At 38.7% G+C, this 20,034-nt stretch overlaps 11 protein-coding genes across 11 annotated transcripts; 7 read left to right on the forward strand and 4 right to left on the reverse strand.

Annotated features, from left to right (window-relative positions):
• Positions 1-485: 485 nt before the first annotated feature.
• On the forward strand, positions 486-4,880 carry GEA2 (Arf family guanine nucleotide exchange factor GEA2; the record flags this gene model as incomplete). The annotated part of the gene is made up of 1 exon (XM_056221804.1): positions 486-4,880. One exon carries the CDS (start codon positions 486-488, stop codon positions 4,878-4,880), a length of 4,395 nt encoding a protein of 1,464 aa, XP_056081559.1.
• Positions 4,881-5,239: 359 nt separating this feature from the next.
• URA3 (orotidine-5'-phosphate decarboxylase) lies at positions 5,240-6,043 on the forward strand (the record flags this gene model as incomplete). The annotated part of the gene is made up of 1 exon (XM_056221805.1): positions 5,240-6,043. One exon carries the CDS (start codon positions 5,240-5,242, stop codon positions 6,041-6,043), a length of 804 nt encoding a protein of 267 aa, XP_056081560.1.
• Positions 6,044-6,280: 237 nt separating this feature from the next.
• Positions 6,281-6,544, forward strand: TIM9 (protein transporter TIM9; the record flags this gene model as incomplete). The annotated part of the gene is made up of 1 exon (XM_056221806.1): positions 6,281-6,544. One exon carries the CDS (start codon positions 6,281-6,283, stop codon positions 6,542-6,544), a length of 264 nt encoding a protein of 87 aa, XP_056081561.1.
• A 1,171-nt stretch (positions 6,545-7,715) lies between these two features.
• On the reverse strand, positions 7,716-9,398 carry PXP1 (putative indolepyruvate decarboxylase family protein; the record flags this gene model as incomplete). Its single annotated transcript, XM_056221807.1, has 1 exon — positions 7,716-9,398. The coding sequence occupies one exon, from the start codon at positions 9,396-9,398 to the stop codon at positions 7,716-7,718; it is 1,683 nt and encodes a 560-aa protein (XP_056081562.1).
• A 189-nt stretch (positions 9,399-9,587) lies between these two features.
• On the reverse strand, positions 9,588-10,391 carry MMS21 (SUMO ligase MMS21; the record flags this gene model as incomplete). The annotated part of the gene is made up of 1 exon (XM_056221810.1): positions 9,588-10,391. One exon carries the CDS (start codon positions 10,389-10,391, stop codon positions 9,588-9,590), a length of 804 nt encoding a protein of 267 aa, XP_056081563.1.
• A 178-nt stretch (positions 10,392-10,569) lies between these two features.
• Positions 10,570-11,421, forward strand: EAF5 (Eaf5p; the record flags this gene model as incomplete). The annotated part of the gene is made up of 1 exon (XM_056221811.1): positions 10,570-11,421. The coding sequence occupies one exon, from the start codon at positions 10,570-10,572 to the stop codon at positions 11,419-11,421; it is 852 nt and encodes a 283-aa protein (XP_056081564.1).
• A 481-nt stretch (positions 11,422-11,902) lies between these two features.
• Positions 11,903-12,034, reverse strand: PMP2 (proteolipid ATPase; the record flags this gene model as incomplete). Its single annotated transcript, XM_056221812.1, has 1 exon — positions 11,903-12,034. The coding sequence occupies one exon, from the start codon at positions 12,032-12,034 to the stop codon at positions 11,903-11,905; it is 132 nt and encodes a 43-aa protein (XP_056081565.1).
• A 748-nt stretch (positions 12,035-12,782) lies between these two features.
• On the forward strand, positions 12,783-13,790 carry GTT3 (Gtt3p; the record flags this gene model as incomplete). The annotated part of the gene is made up of 1 exon (XM_056221813.1): positions 12,783-13,790. One exon carries the CDS (start codon positions 12,783-12,785, stop codon positions 13,788-13,790), a length of 1,008 nt encoding a protein of 335 aa, XP_056081566.1.
• Positions 13,791-13,897: 107 nt separating this feature from the next.
• NPP2 (nucleotide diphosphatase/phosphodiesterase NPP2) lies at positions 13,898-15,343 on the reverse strand (the record flags this gene model as incomplete). The annotated part of the gene is made up of 1 exon (XM_056221814.1): positions 13,898-15,343. The coding sequence occupies one exon, from the start codon at positions 15,341-15,343 to the stop codon at positions 13,898-13,900; it is 1,446 nt and encodes a 481-aa protein (XP_056081567.1).
• Positions 15,344-15,753: 410 nt separating this feature from the next.
• On the forward strand, positions 15,754-17,442 carry EDC3 (Edc3p; the record flags this gene model as incomplete). Its single annotated transcript, XM_056221815.1, has 1 exon — positions 15,754-17,442. The coding sequence occupies one exon, from the start codon at positions 15,754-15,756 to the stop codon at positions 17,440-17,442; it is 1,689 nt and encodes a 562-aa protein (XP_056081568.1).
• Positions 17,443-17,982: 540 nt separating this feature from the next.
• VAC8 (protein anchor VAC8) lies at positions 17,983-19,719 on the forward strand (the record flags this gene model as incomplete). The annotated part of the gene is made up of 1 exon (XM_056221816.1): positions 17,983-19,719. One exon carries the CDS (start codon positions 17,983-17,985, stop codon positions 19,717-19,719), a length of 1,737 nt encoding a protein of 578 aa, XP_056081569.1.
• Between the last annotated feature and the right edge of the window lie 315 nt (positions 19,720-20,034).

Consider the following 20,034-nt stretch of genomic DNA (forward strand, 5'->3'; position numbering starts at 1 on the left):
CCAATGAAATACAGGAACGCCAAATTTACTTAATGGGGTACTCTTTACTAAAATAAAGGAAATATCTGATCGTTTTATTTTCGTTGAGTATTGACATCATTTACATAACCTATATTTTGAGTTCTGTGTAGACCAGGAATAAGGAAACAAGCGATAATTCAAAACGGTAGAAACCCCTCGTATAAATTGCCTTATGCGATTAAAATCATTGGAGTTCATGTTAGCCTAGAAAATAAAGTATATTAGATGTATACTTTCATGAATGATCAAGATTTTGATATTTTACCATTACCCGTCTTGAAAATACTACGCGGTTTATTGCAAGGACCTTCCAGTGGGTGTCGAAAGGGCACATATATTGATATTGAAACATCAATTAAAATACATTAGCGTGTGTCCTTTCTTTATTGAAATACTATAGAACGATAAATTGAATAATTTGGTATTGAAGGCGCCTTCTAGAGCGAAACAAAAGAGGGGAAAGAATGAGTAGTAAGGGATTCATCACGGTAGATCCCGTTACTATCATAATTAAAGAATGCATTAATTTATCAACAGCAATGCGGAAATACTCCAAATTTACCTCCCAATCTGGGGTAGCTGCTCTACTGGGAGGAGGGAGTGAAATCTTTAGTAATCAAGATGATTACTTGGCTCACACATTCAACAATCTGAATACCAACAAGCACAATGACCCATTTTTATCTGGCTTCATTCAGTTAAGACTCATGTTGAATAAACTGAAAAATTTAGAAAATATAGATTCGCTCACAATATTGCAGCCATTTCTATTAATTGTGAGTACAAGCTCTATTTCTGGCTACATTACTTCTCTGGCACTTGATTCTCTACAAAAATTCCATACTTTGAATATTATCAATGAATCATCCAAGAACTATATTGGCGCATATAGAGCAACAATAAACGCTCTAACTCACTGCAGATTTGAAGGATCTCAACAACTTTCTGATGATTCGGTTCTTTTAAAAGTAGTGTTTTTACTCCGTTCAATCGTCGATTCGCCTTATGGAGATTTACTATCAAACTCCATAATATACGATGTATTACAAACTATTCTATCATTAGCTTGTAATAACAGAAGGAGCGAGGTCCTTAGGAATGCTGCCCAATCGACAATGATATCTGTAACCGTTAAAATATTCTCGAAACTAAAAACTATTGAGCCAACCAATGTCAATCAGGTGTACATCAATGATGAAAGTTACACAAACGACGTGTTGAAAGCTGACACAATTGGTACTAATGCAGAATCTAAAGAAGAAGGAAGCCAAGAACATGTCGTTGACTCGGAGATGAATGATGAAGAGGCTATTAGCGATGATGATGGTAATGAAGAGGAACATATTCCTTTAGAAACGAACACAAATGCGGTCGAACAACTAGAAATTGTGCAAAAAACAACAAGATCAAATTCCAGGATCCAAGCATATGCTGATGATAACTATGGATTGCCCGTAGCTAGACAGTATTTAAACTTGCTACTATCATTAATTGCACCGGAAAATGAACTGAAGCACTCATACTCCACGAGAATATTTGGCTTAGAATTAATTCAAACAGCATTAGAAATATCAGGTGATCGATTGCAGCTATATCCGCGCCTTTTCACGCTAATATCAGACCCTATTTTCAAAAGTGTTCTGTTTATCATTCAAAACACCACAAAGTTGTCACTACTACAAGCTACGTTACAATTGTTTACAACGCTAGTTGTTATATTAGGCAACAATTTACAATTGCAGATTGAGCTCACCTTAACAAAGATATTCTCCATTCTCTTAGATGATGGTGCAGCAAACAGTTCGAATTCAGAAAATAAGAACAAACCGTCAATAATAAAGGAGCTTTTAATCGAGCAAATATCTATCTTGTGGACTAGGTCGCCATCATTTTTCACTTCCACTTTCATCAATTTTGATTGTAATCTGGATAGAGCAGATGTTTCTATAAACTTTTTGAAAGCCTTGACCAAACTGGCCTTGCCTGAATCTGCTTTGACCACCACAGAGAGTGTACCACCCATTTGTCTTGAAGGATTAGTATCCTTAGTCGATGATATGTTCGATCACATGAAAGAAATTGACAAAGAAGAATTTAGCAGACAAGGTAACGATATGGAAATCTTAAAGAAGAGAGATCGTAAAACAGAGTTTATTGAGTGTACGGATGCATTTAATAAAAAACCAAAGAAAGGTATTCCGATGTTAATAGAAAAGGGATTCATCGCTTCCGACTCTGATAAGGATATTGCAGAATTTCTTTTCAAAAATAACAATCGTATGAACAAAAAAACCATTGGACTACTTCTATGTAATCCGGACAAAATAAGTTTGCTTAACGAATATATTCGTTTGTTTGATTTTTCAGGTTTAAGGGTTGACGAGGCTATTAGGATTTTATTGACCAAATTCAGGTTACCTGGTGAATCGCAACAAATTGAGAGAATTATTGAGGCGTTCTCTTCCGCATATTGTGAAAATCAAGATTACGATCCATCAAAGATTAACGACAATGCGGAGGATGACATTGCTACGGTTCAACCAGATGCTGATTCTGTTTTCATTTTAAGTTATTCAATTATCATGCTAAACACGGATCTTCATAATCCTCAGGTGAAGGAACATATGTCATTTGAGGATTACTCTAGTAATTTGAAGGGATGTTGTAATCACAAAGACTTCCCGTTCTGGTATTTGGATAGGATTTATTGCTCAATCAGAGATAAGGAAATTGTTATGCCCGAAGAACATCATGGTAATGAAAAGTGGTTCGAAGATGCTTGGAATAATTTAATTTCTTCAACCACCGTGATAACCGAGATTAAAAAGGATACACAATCTGTTATGGATAAATTATCGCCCTTAGAGCTTTTGAATTTTGATAGAGCAATATTCAAACAAATTGGGCCAAGCATTGTTAGCACATTATTTAACATTTACGTTGTTGCATCCGATGACCATATCTCCACTAGAATGATAACAAGTTTGGATAAATGTTCATTTATCTCGGCATTTTTTGACTTTAAGGATCTTTTTAATGATATCTTGAATTCTATTGCTAAGGGCACTACATTAATAAATTCAAGCGATGAAGATGAACTTTCAAATCTAGCATTTGAATATGGACCAATGCCGTTGGTACAAATTACATTCGAAGACACCAATACTGAGATTCCGGTTAGTACGGATGCTGTTAGATTTGGTCGGTCATTCAAGGGTCAGTTGAACACAGTAGTTTTTTTCCGCATCATTCGTAGAAACAAAGATCCCAAGATTTTTTCCAAGAAATTATGGTCAAACATTGTGAATATTATCCTAACCCTGTACGAAGATTTAATTTTACCTCCTGATATTTTCCCCGATTTGCAGAAAAGATTAAAATTAAACAACTTGCCTAGGCCATCCCCTGAAATTTCGATCAATAAGAGCAAAGAAAGCAAGGGTCTCTTGTCAACATTTGCTTCTTACTTGAAAGGAGATGAAGAACCTACAGAAGAAGAAATAAAATCCTCAAAAAAGGCGATTGAATGCATAAAATCGAGTAATATTGCCGCTTCTGTTTTTGGAAATGAATCGAATATTACCATCGATTTAATAAAGACTTTACTGGAATCTGCGAAAACTGAGAAGGATGAAGATAATTCCAGGTATTTTGAGGCAGAACTTCTATTTATCATTGAGTTGACGATTGCCTTATTTTTGTTTTGTAAAGAAGAGAGGGAATTAGGAAAGTTTATACTTCAAAAGGTTTTCCAACTGTCTCATACTAAAGGTCTCACGAAAAGGACTGTTCGCAGAATGCTAACATACAAAATTTTACTGATTTCATTATGTGTGGATCAGACGGAGTATTTATCAAAATTGATAAACGATGAGTTGTTAAAGAAGAGTGAAATTTTCACCCAGAAATTTTTTGCAACTCTCCAAGGTAAGGAATTCTTAAAAAGGTTATTTTCCTTGACTGAATCAGAGTCTTATAGAGAATTTTTACTAGGAAATGAGAATTTCTGGAAGTTTTTGAGAAAGGTGACGGCGATGAAGGAGCAAAGTGATAGCATTTTTGAATATTTAAATGAATCGATCAAAACAGACTCAAATATCTTGACGAATGAGAATTTTATGTGGGTTCTGGGATTGTTGGATGAAATTTCATCAATGGGTGCTGTTGGTAACCATTGGGAAATGGAATACAAAAATTTGACAGAGAGTGGACATAAAGTGGATAAGGAGAATCCATACAGGAAATCAATTGAATTATCATTGAAGTCCATTCAACTGACGTCACACTTATTGGAAGATAGTAATAATTTGAATAAGAACGAGATACTCGCAATTATTCAAGCTTTAGCACATCAATGCATCAATCCATGTAAGCAGATAAGCGAATCTGCAGTGGAAACACTACAACAGACACTCATCAACAAAATCGAAATCCCAACTGATGAAATGGAATCGGTAGAGGAGTTAATTGAGGGTGGATTACTACCATTGCTGAATTCGAGTGAAACACAGGAAAATCAAAAAATCCCCATTTCATCCATACTAACAATAATTTCAAATGTTTATTTACACTATCTGAGATTGGAAAGAACAAGCAACGAAACATTTTTAAAAATTCTGGGTATTTTCAATAAATTCGTAGAAGATTTAGAAGTTGAAAAGCAGCTACAACAATTGATACTTGATAAGAAGAGCATTGAGAAAGAAGTCAATGGATCATCATCGCATGCATCTGTACATGAGCAATCGCCGGAAATGAGCGACGTTCGAGCTGAAGTTGCTGCATCAGTTGATGATAAATCGAAGGTTGTTGATGAAGATGGGATGGAGAAAAAGGAAGAAGAGGATATCAAGAGTTAATAATGACGTTTCACAACACAATGTACTTTTATATACGTTAATTATCTTTTATTTCCTATGTGTACTTATAAAGAAGGATGAATCCTGACCACCAAGGAAGTTTAACGTGGCTGTGGTTTCAGGGTCCATAGTTTTTTTTCGTTAGTTATTTTTTTTTTTTTTTTTCTTCTTTGATTCTGGCTACTTTGAAATTTTTCACGTTCGGCAGTTCCCGAGCAAAGAGAAGAAAGACCAAGCTTAGACAAATATATTGGGGTGTAAGCATATATATTAGCATTGTTAAAATTTTTTCACAAACTCTTAGTAGCCACTCAAGATACCACACGCTACGAAAAACCTACCAGAAACGACAATATAACATGTCCAAAGCTACATACCAAGAACGTGCTGCTACACATCCCAGTCCTGTCGCCGCCAAGCTATTCAACATTATGCACGAAAAGCAAACAAATTTGTGTGCCTCATTGGATGTTCGTACCACCAAAGAATTATTGGAGTTAGTAGAAGCATTAGGCCCCAAAATTTGCCTCTTAAAAACACATGTGGATATCCTGACTGATTTTTCGATGGAGGGCACAGTTAAGCCGCTAAAGGAATTGTCTGCCAAGCACAACTTTCTACTATTTGAAGACAGAAAATTTGCGGATATTGGTAATACAGTTAAATTACAGTACTCTGCAGGCGTTTATAGAATAGCAGAATGGGCGGACATCACTAATGCACATGGCGTTGTCGGCCCCGGTATTGTTAGCGGATTGAAACAGGCAGCAGAGGAAGTGACAAAAGAACCTAGGGGTCTTTTGATGTTGGCAGAATTGTCATGCAAAGGTTCTCTAGCTACTGGAGAATACACCAAAGGTACTGTGAACATAGCAAAGAGTGACAAAGACTTTGTTATTGGTTTCATTGCCCAAAAAGACATGGGAGGAAGAGATGAAGGCTACGACTGGTTGATCATGACACCCGGTGTGGGTTTAGATGACAAGGGTGACGCATTGGGCCAACAATATAGAACTGTGGATGATGTGGTCTCTACTGGGTCTGACATCATTATTGTCGGAAGAGGGCTCTTTGCTAAGGGAAGAGATGCTAAAGTAGAAGGTGAGCGTTACAGGAAAGCAGGCTGGGAAGCGTATTTGAGAAGGTGTGGCCAGCAGAATTGAAATCTGTATTATAAGTAAATACATGTATATTAAACTCGGGACTAACGTTTCAATTTACTCATCACAGTTATTACCCGGGAATCTCGGCCGTAATGATTTTTACAATGACGAAAAGAAAAAAAATAAGAGAAAAAGCTCCCATCTACTGTATAAAAGAAAACCGTCGAGTTATTGTAAGAGCCTACTTTTAATATTGACGAAGCCTGGCCGAAGAAGAACAAGACAAACCTGTAAAAAATGGACGCATTGAATTCCAAAGAACAACAAGAATTCCAAAAAGTGGTGGAGCAAAAGCAAATGAAGGATTTCATGCATCTATACTCAAATTTGGTGGAAAGATGTTTTACAGACTGTGTCAATGACTTTACAACGTCAAAACTAACCAATAAAGAACAAACATGCATTATGAAGTGTTCAGAAAAGTTTCTGAAGCATAGCGAGCGTGTAGGACAGCGTTTCCAAGAGCAAAACGCTGCCTTGGGACAAGGCCTGGGTCGCTAATGCGTTGTGTTGTATATATTCAATTATATATATACCTGACCCGGTTCTGTTTTTTAGCTTGTAAATATAAGGAAAATCTAATCAAATCTAATCAGAGATAGTTTTATCACTTTTATTCCCCTTTTTCATATCACTAATAGTTAAATTCAAAAATTCAAAAATTCAAAAATTCAAAATGAAGATTGAATTGAAAGCCGGATTCGGGATGGAACAGCAGCAGTAATCGGTATCGGGTTCGCCCGGTATGGCGTCCTACGATTGCACTCAACAGACCTTGACACGCACGCCGTAGCAGGCGACAAGTCAAACGGAACAACCGTTGCCGTTCCCATCGAAGTCTGACCTAGGCCAGGCTCCGTACTATTTCTGATAACAACGGTCGGTAAAGACTGGTTCCCCAGTATATTTCTTCTCTCAGGAGTAGGGGCCATTGTCTAAGACATTGACCCGGAGGACGAGGCTCCACTGTGTTCCACCGAATTTCCCACCTGATAAAATTTTAATGACTGGCGTAGTGCGAGTCCTTCTGCAAACAGGTTTCTTAATCGTAGGAATTACCACTGTTCCACTGCCAATCGCGGCTCCCAGAGTTTCGTTCCCAGCCGCGAGCTCCATAGTGTCCCATGTGCGCCACGAGGCCTCGAACGGAAAAACAATTGGTAGTAAGGGAAATGAACTATAATATAGCGGATGAGATAGTGAACGGTGGGAAATAATTGAGAGATGGATGAATTTTGAGATAATTGTTGGGATTCCGTTGTTGATAAAGGCAGCATTATTTGGTATATAGAATGTACTAGAAGTTCTCCTCCAGGATATAGGAATCCAATAAATGGAACTCGTAATTCTACATAATTCTGTATATGCTTTTATTGTCATTCTATATGTTGCCTGTCATTATCCTATTACATTATCAATCCCCGCATTTTAGCTTCCTCTAACTTTGATGACAGCTTTTCATAAGTTATGTCATCTTCTAACGCCGTATATGATAATGTACTAGTAGTATGAATACTAGTTGATAGACGATAGTTGATATTTATTCCAACAATAATAAACTAGTAACTTGGGCACTAGTCGATAGATTATAGTCGGTTCTTATTTCGACAGGCATGAACTATGATCTTTCACCGCAGTGAAATACTGATACATATATATATACTCACCTGCCTCATAGACGAGGTTTGTTTTGCCAAGCAAAAGAGATTTGCTTCTGTTCGCCGGGCTCGATAATGACGTTGATAACACTTGTTTCCATCTTGGTGCGGGACAGTTGCACAGCTTTCTGGAAGCTTCTGCCCAGTTCGCTCAATGTGTTCACAAAAAACCCGTTGGCGCCTAGTCCTTTGCCCACTAAATCATAGCGACAGTTCTTACTTAGTGCCGTAGGGGGTAGATCAGACCCGGTGTCCTTCTCTCCATGGTATATACCGCTATTATTCATCACAACGATGACCAGTGCCAACTGGCACCTTACTGCGGTTTCGATTTCCATGGCGGAGAACCCGAACGCGGAATCACCTTGAATCAGCACTACGTCCAGCTCTGGATGGGACGCCTTGCAGGCTAGCGCGTATCCAAGTCCAACACCCATAGTCGCGTTAGTCCCTGCATCTAACCGGCGCTTTGGTGCATTTGTAGGGAATGAAACGCGTGCAATATCCATGGTGTTTGCTCCCTCCGTGACAAGAAATGTCCTATAGTCATCGATGAGGGGTCTCAAGGTTCCATAAACCTGGTGGTAATTTAACTGTGTCCCTCCGGTTCTTTCTTTCTTCAATAAGCGGGTTTGGTTGAATTGAATTTTCTCCTGAATAGCTTGACTGATGCCGCTGTATTTCCAGCAAGGATCCTGCCGTACCACTTCTTCCATTAGGGCAGTAACGCTTAATCCTATATCGCCCCAAACTGAAAGGTCTGCACCAGGTGAAATATTGTTATCACCTAACGTTTCAGGATTGGAATCGAACTGAATGAAAATGGACTCCGAGTTCCATTTGGGAGAGGCACCGAAATGCAATATCCAATTTAATCTTGCACCAAGAACAAGAACAATATCAGCTGTTTTCAAGGCTTGAGATCTCGCAGATGAAACGTTTAGAGGCGAAGAATCTGGGACAATACCTTTAGCCATTGGGGTCGGCAAAAATGGAATATTGAATTTGTTTATCAGCCTACGAACTTCGTGAGAATTTTTCACCGCACCTTTCCCAATAACAACGAGAATATTATTTTCTTTGTTTTTTAGAATGAGTTGTACCACTTCTTTGATTCTGGATGGATCCGGGCCACATTTGTTTGGAGTTAAAATCACAGGCAATTCATCACCTATGTGGCAGTTTCCCTCTAGAGGTTTTTCATACTCGATAAAATCTGCGGGGACGTCAATGTATGCAACACCTGCTGTGCCTTGTATACAATGATTCAAAGCCTTCTGAGTAATCATGCGGATATTGTCAGGGGCCAACTTGCCAGTAAACTTTAGAAAAGGGGACAATAAACTTACCTGATCCAACTCTTGAAATCCACCTTTATGGGTATCACCGTGGGAAGAACTTCCGGCAATGACTAAGAGGGGCCACCTATTGCTCATTGAGTTGTATATACCGGCCAAAGAGTGAATCAAACCGGGACCCCCGACAATAAGTAATACACCAGGTTTATCGTTAACATACCCATACGCAGAGGCAGCGTATGAGGCAGCCTGTTCATTCCTGCATGGTATGAACTTGATACCTTTGGAAACCATCGTATCCGCTAGTTGAACAATAGGAATACCTACGATTCCGAAAACAGTATCAATGCCATATCTTTGTAAAAGTTCAGCAAAGTATTGCACAGTTGTCGTGGTCATGATAACGACTGGTTCTGATTGCTTCGTGTACAGGGTTTATTTCTACTTATCACGTAGAATAACTTAATGCGATTTCTTGTTCCAGTTTTGTATAAAGTACATATATACTAACTTTTGTACGTTTCCTTTTTTTTTAATTAGCTTAAACTTCGGGCCGAGGGGCTCGGGTGCGAAAGTCGACGATTGTTTCTACAAAACATCGATGGCCTGGTTACTTTCTTTGTCTTGTTCTTGAGACTTTTTAATCCTGGCAATTTTACACCTTAGTTCCATAATGGGGTCACTTACGAAATCTCTCATGGACACGACTTGGGAGCACGCAGCTTGCGGACAATCTCTTGTCGTGTAACCCTGTAAATAGTTCTGAATACCATTTTTATCGAAGACGTGGTTGCATTTTTTTGATATCATTGGGGTTTCATAAGGTTTACAGGTAATAGGACAAGTCAGTTCAATCTTACCCCCTTCTATTTGTAGATCATCTTCGCCTGCAGGGTTTTGTAAATCAGGTATCACGCACGTTGGATCATTCCATATGTAAGGTAACACTTTAAGTATCCGAAGGGTATCTGTGTCGTTAAGCATGGTGGTTGGCTCAGGCGTGGGCATACTCAAATACAGTTCAGATAATTGGGGAGCAGTGAGTTCCCCAGTGCGATATTTATCCCACGTGGAAAGATCGATTTGTGGACAGGCATCTGATAACTGCTTGAAATTTTTTTTCAAGTCTTTAATACCTTCGTGAAATGAGTTGGACTCCAACTCATATTCCGAGAGTAGTTTGTATGTCCTTGTAATATCCGTTATCTGTTCGCTGATGCCGGCGGTAGAGGGCGATGCGGAATCCACCAACTGATTTACAGTTTCGTCAATTTGTTTATAGCATTGTTGGTATAGGTTTGATAAGTCTTGAGTATGTAAAGTGTGGAAGTCTTTACCTGATTGTTGGTGCAAGGGCACTGACTTAGGTATGGGGTTGTCCTCAACAGTCATCTTTTATTATTCTGTTATTTTCTTCTAAATTGGTCTTGATTTCTTTCAGCTAACACGAATTTTTAACATAGTTTTTTCTAGAGAGGAAGAAAGGAAGAGAGAGAGAATTAGGCAAAAGAAACATACGTAGGAAGATAGGCACATGTGCCGAAGTAGCCAGAGTTATAGTGACGCATAGATGGACAGAGAGGTGAGTGAGTTAGTGGTGTTGCAGCTGATACACACGTTAATTTCGAACAAGAACGAAGAACTGGTCAGGAATGGGGGAGGAATCAACATGATCGGTAACAATCTCCGAATATCACTAGTCAAGTTAACTAACGAAATACAGAACAATATGCTAATCAACGAGCTGACGAATTTAAGGAGACAAGGCACTATGGTAAATGGAAACGGAAAACTTGGCATTAACGATATCCTGACCATCGTTAAGGGCTTATTTCCCGATTATAGAACAACACTAAATGATGGGCAACTGAGTCTACATGGTTTAGAGATGCATGACATCGAAAAGCTACTTGTAGAAAAGTGCGACCGATTCAAGAAAACGCAAATTGAACAAATAAGGACGATGGAGGACGAGATATTGAAGAATGGTATAAAGATGGGGGTATCGCAACCACAATCGCAACCGCAACAGCATGTACAATCGGCCAAAAGTGGATCTAGTGGCATAGGTACAACCACTACCACGACTACAACACATGGCGTACATAACATGGACCCAAAGAGAGAAAAACTATTGAAATTATACAGAGACACGGTTCTGAATAAACTAGAGAGCAAGACTGGGAATTTTCGGAAGTTATTCAAGAGCCCCAACAATAGGATTATTAAAAATGAGATAAATTACGCAGACCTAAAGAATGAAACACCCGGCAGTGTTCACGAACTGCAACTGATTTTGCAGAAGAGCATAACCGACGGTGTGATGCGAGAGGCCATTGGCACGGATGATTGGAAATTGGCCAGACAAGTGCAGTTGGAACTAGACGACACAGTCCAATTCATGAGAAGAGCATTAGAATAGTAGGACAACAAAGATAATTTTCGAAAATAGAATGTCTTGTAACATTATTATTATATACTATTTGATAAAAAAATACACACAATTCTTTTAACACAAAGACATATATATATAAATGAAGCAACACATTATTTGAAAACATAATAGGTAGGTAAAAACGGGAAAGAACGCAGGACATACAGAGCAAAGAGTGCTATGAGTTTGTCCACACACGACAAACTCATAGACATCGCTAGCACGCCCACACTTTTTTTTTGCGAGAAAGCACACACGCTGTTCACATTCTTTCAATAGAAAAATCAAACAGCACAAATACAAAATAGGAATATAGCACACACGTAGGGAAATTGATTAATTATTAGAAATTAAAGGAGTAGAGGGGAAAAAAAAAGTCTAATTTATTCATTATTATTCAGTAATCCAAAAAAAAAAAAGAGGATAAGAAAGCAAAAAACATGAAGCTCGCGGGCTTGCTGGTAGTCGCTTAGAATCTTTGCAAACCTCTTTGTCTAGCTTGCCATTTTCTGTAGATAATGGTAGCAATGATGGCAATACAAGCCAAACCGACTAGAATGAAAACTAAGATAACACCACCTGGTAACGTGTTCATCAACATCTTTGTATAATTGTTATTGTATTATTTATTATTTTGTATGTATTCGACAGGGAAAAAGAGAAAAAGAGAATAAGAAACGAGAAAAAAGTTGAAACGGAAGAAGAATTGATTTTATATTAAGTAAGAGGAAGGGAAGAGAATGAGTTGTGATTACGGAATTTTACTTTTTTTTCACTGTTTATTTAAACCAATTGGTATGAAAGGAAGAGAAAGAGAGAAAAAAACCTATGTGTTTCGTTAAGAAAATTGAGTATCCGCGCCGGAATAATAGCGAGAGGTTTTTTCGAAGCCAGGATAGTAAGGGCTGCGGACGGATCTCGAAAACAACTCAACCAAGTGGCAGCGAGTTGCTTTCAGGGTGTTAACCAGCGCTACCGCAGGCGGCTCTGGATGGGAGCAGACAGAGCCGCCTGAAGCGCGGTTTTGAGGGAGGGTCTTGGCCGCGGTGGCCGGAGGGTTGCGGTAATTTAGTAGCACACTCTCGTTTGCCGTGCTTTTTCCGAGTCCCGGAAATCCTTCTCCCTTCCCGAGCGGTTAATGGGTCAAATAGGGTAACCCGTGTATAGTGATGTGACGTATGTAATGACGAGGTTTGGCGCGCCACTTGCGGATGCAGTCGTCGCTTGACAACAACACAAAGTACACACATATATTATGTAAATAACATGCGTAGAAGATATCTGTTCACAAGGAGATAGAACAAAACTACGGGCGCAACACAGCTTACTGCAGTTCTTTACAATACAATATGTCGAGCAAGTCTACTTTCAGTCGTTGGAAGAAGGCGGACCTAATTGACCTCGCCAACAAACTGGAAATCGACGGCTTCCCCAACTACGCAAAGAAAAGCGATATGATCGAGAACCTTGAATCGCACTTGAATCATCTCGAGAAACCAGTGGACTTTAAAGATGACTACCCGGAACTAAAGTCGTTTTATGAGTCGATGACAGTGGACCAGTCTAGGGATGAACGGAACGTGTCCGGATCCACGCCCGGATCCGGGCGTGAATTCTTTGACACGGCGACGAATGATTCTGATCTGGAGAAAGCGTATATCAAAGAGGATGATGAGAAGTCGCAATCTGGCGATGAAGGAAGCGCGACAAAGCGTCTTCCTGACAAGAATGCAAGTTCAACCACGAAAACAAACTTTAATCTGTTGGACTTCAGTTCAAACAACGATTCGTCTGCCTCTGCGTTGAGGAAGTTCAAGTTTGATTTTCAAGAATACCTCTCTGACATTAAATATCGTGCACAGAAAATTAATGAGAACGTTCAGGACTACCTGTCCACCATCTCCTCTGTTGACACAATTTTTTCCTTGGTAGAGTTTTCTTTTCTAATGAGAGGCATATTATTAGCCGCCGGGCGGCCAACTTCCTCCTCTTCGCTCGCATCGTCTCTGGAAGCCGCAGTTGCCGCTCATAACAAATACCAAGGTACACTTGATTTCTGCCTACCAATACTTACGTGGCTACTCTTTTTCAGAGGCATTCCTACATTAGTCTCATACTACGTCAACTTTATCCGCTATGACCTGGACATCGAATTGGACCCAATGACTTTCAATCTTACGAAATTCTTGATTTCTTTGGCAATCTTCAAAAGCTGTAATAATAAAAACATAGATTTCCATTCTTTCGAGTTCGTTAATCAAGTATGGACCCAGCTCTATACAGTGAATTACTCCCTTGGTATGATACCCCTGGTATTCTCTATCGTCAACTGCTTGCTGACTCTGTACGTGCTATAGTAGTATATTCTCTTATATATGTATGTCCGCGCACGCATGCCGCGATCGTGTACATAATGCTCTGTATTATTGTAATAAACATTTCTCCTCCTTTCTCTTTTCTTTGCTTAGAAGACACCACTTGCGTCAATTAGCATTTTGTAGATTTGGATGTTTTGAAACGGTGGAATGACTTCATTGCTGAACATCGGACCCATTCCAATGAATATAGACGCCATGTCACTGCAATTGCCGAAGTTGTATCCGTGTGTCCCCATAGTGCCGCCATGTATTCCACTCGCTTCTTTCACAATAGCATAGTGCTCATCCGGGAGAATCCAGATATCACCCACTCTATCGTCATATGCATGCGACTCGTTATTGTATTGGAAATATCTCCAGCTTGGGTCGAAATCCTCTTTTAGGATCACGTGAAATTTTCTAGAAATTTCGTCTCCATAAACTTTCCGTAGTTGGAATTTTATTAAGTCGCGAATCCATTGCCTGTTGCGAGGGTCTTTTACGTATGCCATCATCATGGGACCCTCGTTATAAAAGTGCGATATAAACGCAGACATTGTGTCACCCGGGAACATCCTTTCCCATACTACAACATGCTCACCGCTTTCCGTGTCAATATTGTTCATCCCATGGTCACTTACAACCATAACATTGCTTATTTTCAGTAAGTTTCTTTTATGTAAACCTTCCATCAAGTGGCGGAAAAACTTATCAATTTCATTGATCAACTTTTGTAGTCGCTTATCTCGTAAATCGTATCCGAAATCGTGACCATACGAATCAACATTAGGGATATAACTTAGTACCAACTCAGGTCTATCTTCTAGCAGAGGCATATCCACGTATTGGAAGATTTGAGATAGTTTCTCTTGGAGTGTTTCCGAATGATTAAAGTTGTCAAAATAAAAGGGCATTCTTTCCCTAGGTACTTCCTGGTATTCCTCGTATGTAATATCACTTCCAGGCCACATGTGCGTGGCCACTTTGTACTGGCCTTGTGTTTTCGTTTGAAGTAATTGCCAGATGGGATCAGCAGCATTACTCCAGATTCTTGGGTCGAGGTTGTTTGGTCTAAATTCACTACCGGTGGAATCATCCCAGAATATATTGGAAACAATACCGTGCTCAATGGGGTGTTTCCCTGTCACCATACTCCAGTGGTTAGGAAAAGTCTGTGTGGGAAAGCTCGGTATCATGTACGGTGTAGTGGTGATATTCATATCGTACGATGACTGTAAATTGTGCAAGTTGTGAAGAAAAGGCGTATGTTTCGCATTTATCAATCTCGGATGAAACCCATCAATCGATACCAATATTGTCAAAGTCTTGAAATCATGCGTACCGTTATAATAGGTATTTGATCTATTCATAATTTTTTGTCGTCCAACATCATAAGCTCTGGAGCATTTTGAATATGATGAGAGTAACCAGATGACAGTTATAATGCAAAGCAAAAATTTCAATAACTGGCACCGTGGCACTGTGTAGGATTTTGCTCTAGCATCACCCTCATTATTCTTTTCAAGGTCAATATGATGCTGCAAAAGAAGCATACTGTACTTCGAAAAGGTCTTCTTTGTTGCTTTGAATTTATTTTGTGGCCTGTGTATTTATTGCCTGCAATTTCCGGTGTTTTGGTTGTATAAACCCTGAACTAGCGTTCATCGACAAACAGCAAGCTGCTCAATTGATAACGGAGCTTACAAGGAATAATTGCAAAGCAATTAGAGTTTGCTACTATATGTAGTGATAATCGCCTTAGTGTTCTTTTTGTTACTCTATTACCCTGGATTTGAGGCTGTTTGTTTTTCCGCTGTTATTTTTTTTTTCAAGCATTGGCAAATGAAAAAGAAAACATACTTTAATCGATTAGTTTAATTTGAATACGTATTATATGATCCTTCCCTTGTTGGGATGTTTGTGTTTCCAAGGCAATATATGCTAATTCATAACAAGGTTTCTAATGTCACAATTTGTTGGTTTCGGTGTACAAGTGGAGCTAAAAGACGGGAAGCTCATTCAGGGGAAAATTGCCAAGGCAACTTCAAAAGGATTGACTTTAAATGACGTTCAATTTGGCGATGGTGGTAAATCTCAAGCTTTTAAAGTGAGAGCATCTAGACTCAAGGATTTAAAGGTTCTAACTGTTGCCTCTCCAGCTGGTAAAAGAAAGCAACAAAGACAACAACAACAACAACAACAACAACAACAACAACAACAACAACAACAACCAAATGATTATAGTCAAAATCGTGGCGAACATATTGATTGGCAAGATGACGATGTGAGTAAGATAAAACAACAAGAAGATTTTGACTTTCAAAGAAATTTGGGCATGTTTAACAAGAAAGACGTTTTTGCGCAATTAAAACAAAATGACGATATACTACCAGAGAATAGATTACAGGGACATAATAGAAAACAACCTCAGCTGCAACAAAATAATTATCAGAACGATGAATTGGTTATTCCAGATGCAAAGAAAGACTCTTGGAACAAAATTTCTTCAAAAAGCGAGCAAAGCGCGCAGCAACCTCAGCCGCAACAAGATCAAGATGATGAATTGTTGGAAGATGATGACCATGAATATGACGTGGATGATATCGACGACCCTAGATACTTACCAATAACTCAGTCTTTGAACATCACACATTTGCTTCACTCCGCAACTAGTTCTCCATCTATAGATGACAAAACTAAAAATACAGTTATAAACGATAAGGACCAGGTACTAGCTAAATTAGGTCAGATGATCATCAGTCAATCGAGATCGAACTCAACGTCCTTACCAGCTGCAAACAAACAAACAACCATAAAATCAAAGAACACTAAGCAAACCATCCCGATGGCCACCCCAGTTCAACTACTAGAAATGGAGAGTATTACATCTGAATTTTTCAGTATTAATTCATCCGTATTATTAGAAAATTTTGCTGTAAATGCATCGTTCTTTCTTAAACAGAAGCTAGGTGGCCGTGCACGTTTACGTTTACAGAATTCTAACCCGGAACCTTTGGTAGTAATACTAGCCTCAGATTCCAACAGATCTGGTGCCAAAGCTTTGGCGTTGGGTAGACATCTTTGCCAGGCGGGTCATATTCGTGTTATAACATTATTTACATGCTCTCAAAATGAACTACAAGACCCCATGGTTAAGCAGCAAACGGAGGTCTATAAAAAGTGTGGCGGAAAGATCGTGAATAGTGTATCTTCGCTTGAATCTGCCATGGAGACATTAAACAGCCCTGTGGAAATTGTCATTGATGCCATGCAGGGCTACGATTGCACATTAAGCGATCTGGCAGGTACATCGGAAACTATTGAAACCAGAATCAAAAGCATGATATTATGGTGTAACAAACAGCGAGGCTCCACCAAAGTATGGTCTCTGGATATTCCAAATGGGTTTGATGCGGGCTCCGGTCTGCCAGATATCTTTTTCTCTGAAAGGATTGAAGCCACAGGGATTATTTGTTCAGGCTGGCCGTTGATTGCCATCAATAATTTGACGACAAATTTACCCAGTCTAGAAGACGCTGTTTTGATCGATATGGGTATTCCACAGGGTGCCTATTCACAAAGAACTTCTTTGCGCAAATTCCAACGCTGTGATCTCTTTGTTACTGACGGGGCTTTACTGCTGGATTTGTAAACCAAGAACTACTTGCGCCTAAGCCGAAAAAATATGTAGAAACTTACAATAAGGAATGAGGGGCACACAATGCCAATACAACAAAGTGTTCACGCTCACAACGATAAAGACTACATATATATATCAGATAAGATAGTATAACCAAGCATCTGAATAAATTTTCTTTCCCGGGTAATGCGCCCTTAAGGAGGACTCAAAAGGAAAAGGAAAAAAATACGAATGAATAGAAAGAAAAAATGAACCCTTTCCTGTGATTGATAATAATACAATCTCGTATTATAAAGAATATTAGGCATCAATTCAAAACTGTACAGTTCTATCAGTGTGATCAACTTTTGGTGTGAGTCTACTTTCCTTTCCGTTTATTTTCGTTGGCTTGCTATTTGATCTCCTACTTTTCCTTTAGTTGTTAAAATAAGGTATTATATATTTATACAACCCTATAAAAAGCCATTTGTCAATTTTTTCAATTCCACGAAGGCAGAAACTGAGAAAACTATAAGGTCGTTTTCCTTCTGTACTATATATATATTTGCAGCTATGGGTTCATGTTGTAGTTGCTTGAGAGATTCTTCAGACGAGGCCAGTGTCTCGCCAATTGCCGAAAATGAAAGAGAGGCGGTGACCTTATTACTAGGGTACTTGGAAGATAAAGATCAATTGGATTTTTACTCTGGGGGTCCACTGAAGGCCTTAACAACTTTGGTTTATTCAGATAACCTAAATTTGCAGAGGAGCGCTGCTTTGGCATTCGCGGAAATCACTGAAAAATATGTCCGTCAGGTCTCTAGAGAAGTATTAGAACCTATCTTAATACTATTACAAAGTCAAGACCCACAGATTCAAGTGGCTGCTTGTGCAGCTCTAGGTAATTTGGCTGTTAATAATGAAAATAAACTGTTGATAGTGGAGATGGGAGGCTTAGAACCATTAATAAATCAAATGATGGGTGACAACGTTGAAGTTCAATGTAATGCAGTTGGATGCATTACGAATTTAGCTACAAGAGATGACAATAAACACAAGATTGCTACTTCCGGCGCTTTAATTCCATTAACCAAACTGGCAAAATCCAAGCACATTAGAGTCCAGAGAAATGCTACAGGTGCGTTATTAAATATGACACATTCCGAAGAAAATAGAAAAGAATTGGTTAACGCGGGTGCTGTTCCTGTATTGGTATCTTTATTGTCATCTACTGATCCTGATGTTCAGTATTATTGTACCACTGCCCTATCGAATATAGCGGTGGATGAGGCCAATCGCAAGAAGTTAGCCCAAACTGAGCCAAGATTAGTCTCCAAATTGGTGAGTCTGATGGACTCTCCATCATCTAGAGTAAAATGTCAAGCTACTTTGGCCTTACGAAACCTAGCATCCGATACAAGTTATCAATTAGAAATTGTAAGAGCTGGCGGTTTGCCTCATTTAGTAAAATTGATTCAAAGTGATTCTATACCACTAGTTTTGGCGAGCGTAGCATGTATTAGAAATATTTCTATTCATCCATTAAATGAAGGATTAATTGTTGATGCTGGTTTCTTGAAGCCATTAGTAAAATTATTGGATTATAAAGATTCCGAAGAAATTCAGTGTCACGCCGTATCTACTTTGAGAAATTTGGCAGCATCTTCTGAAAAAAACAGAAAAGAGTTCTTTGAAAGTGGTGCTGTGGAAAAATGTAAAGAACTAGCTTTAGATTCACCTGTTAGTGTTCAAAGTGAAATCTCTGCATGTTTTGCTATTTTGGCCTTGGCAGATGTCTCTAAATTGGATCTGCTGGAAGCCAATATTTTGGATGCTTTGATCCCTATGACTTTCTCCCAGAATCAAGAAGTCTCTGGTAATGCAGCTGCTGCTTTGGCAAATCTATGCTCAAGGGTGAACAATTACACAAAGATTATTGAAGCATGGGATCGTCCGAATGAAGGCATTCGTGGATTTTTGATTAGATTTTTAAAAAGTGACTATGCCACGTTTGAACACATCGCACTGTGGACAATTTTACAATTGCTAGAAAGTCATAACGATAAGGTTGAGGATTTGGTTAAGAATGACGATGACATTATTAACGGAGTAAGAAAAATGGCAGATGCAACTTTTGACCGTTTACAAAGATCAGGAATCGATGTTAAAAATCCGGGGAGTAACAACAACTCTAATTCGAATGATAACAATAGTAATAGTAATGATACAGGTTCTGAACATCAGCCTGTAGAGGACGCAAGTTTGGAATTGTATAATATTACTCAACAGATTTTACAATTTTTACATTGATTTCTTCTACTAAAACGGGACTAGGCATTATAATTTTAACCAAACATTTCTTCTCAGACTTTTTTTTTCTTTCTATTTCTTTCACCATCTTTCAACCTTTGTTTTTGTCACATCACTCAACTCTCTCTTCTCTATTCTAATATCAATCGATTTTTTTATTTTATTTTTTGTCTAATAAAAGAAGAAAAAAATACTTAAAAACGATGTAAAGGTTATCTCTGATTTTATGGTGATATGTGCTTCTCATTTTCGTAATCCTTCTAGACGATTGAAATTCCAGAAAGTTTAAACTACGGATGGTTTTTGTTTATTATC

The sequence above is a fragment of the Saccharomyces mikatae genome (genome assembly GCF_947241705.1).
Source record: "Saccharomyces mikatae IFO 1815 strain IFO1815 genome assembly, chromosome: 5".
Lineage (NCBI taxonomy): Eukaryota > Fungi > Ascomycota > Saccharomycetes > Saccharomycetales > Saccharomycetaceae > Saccharomyces > Saccharomyces mikatae.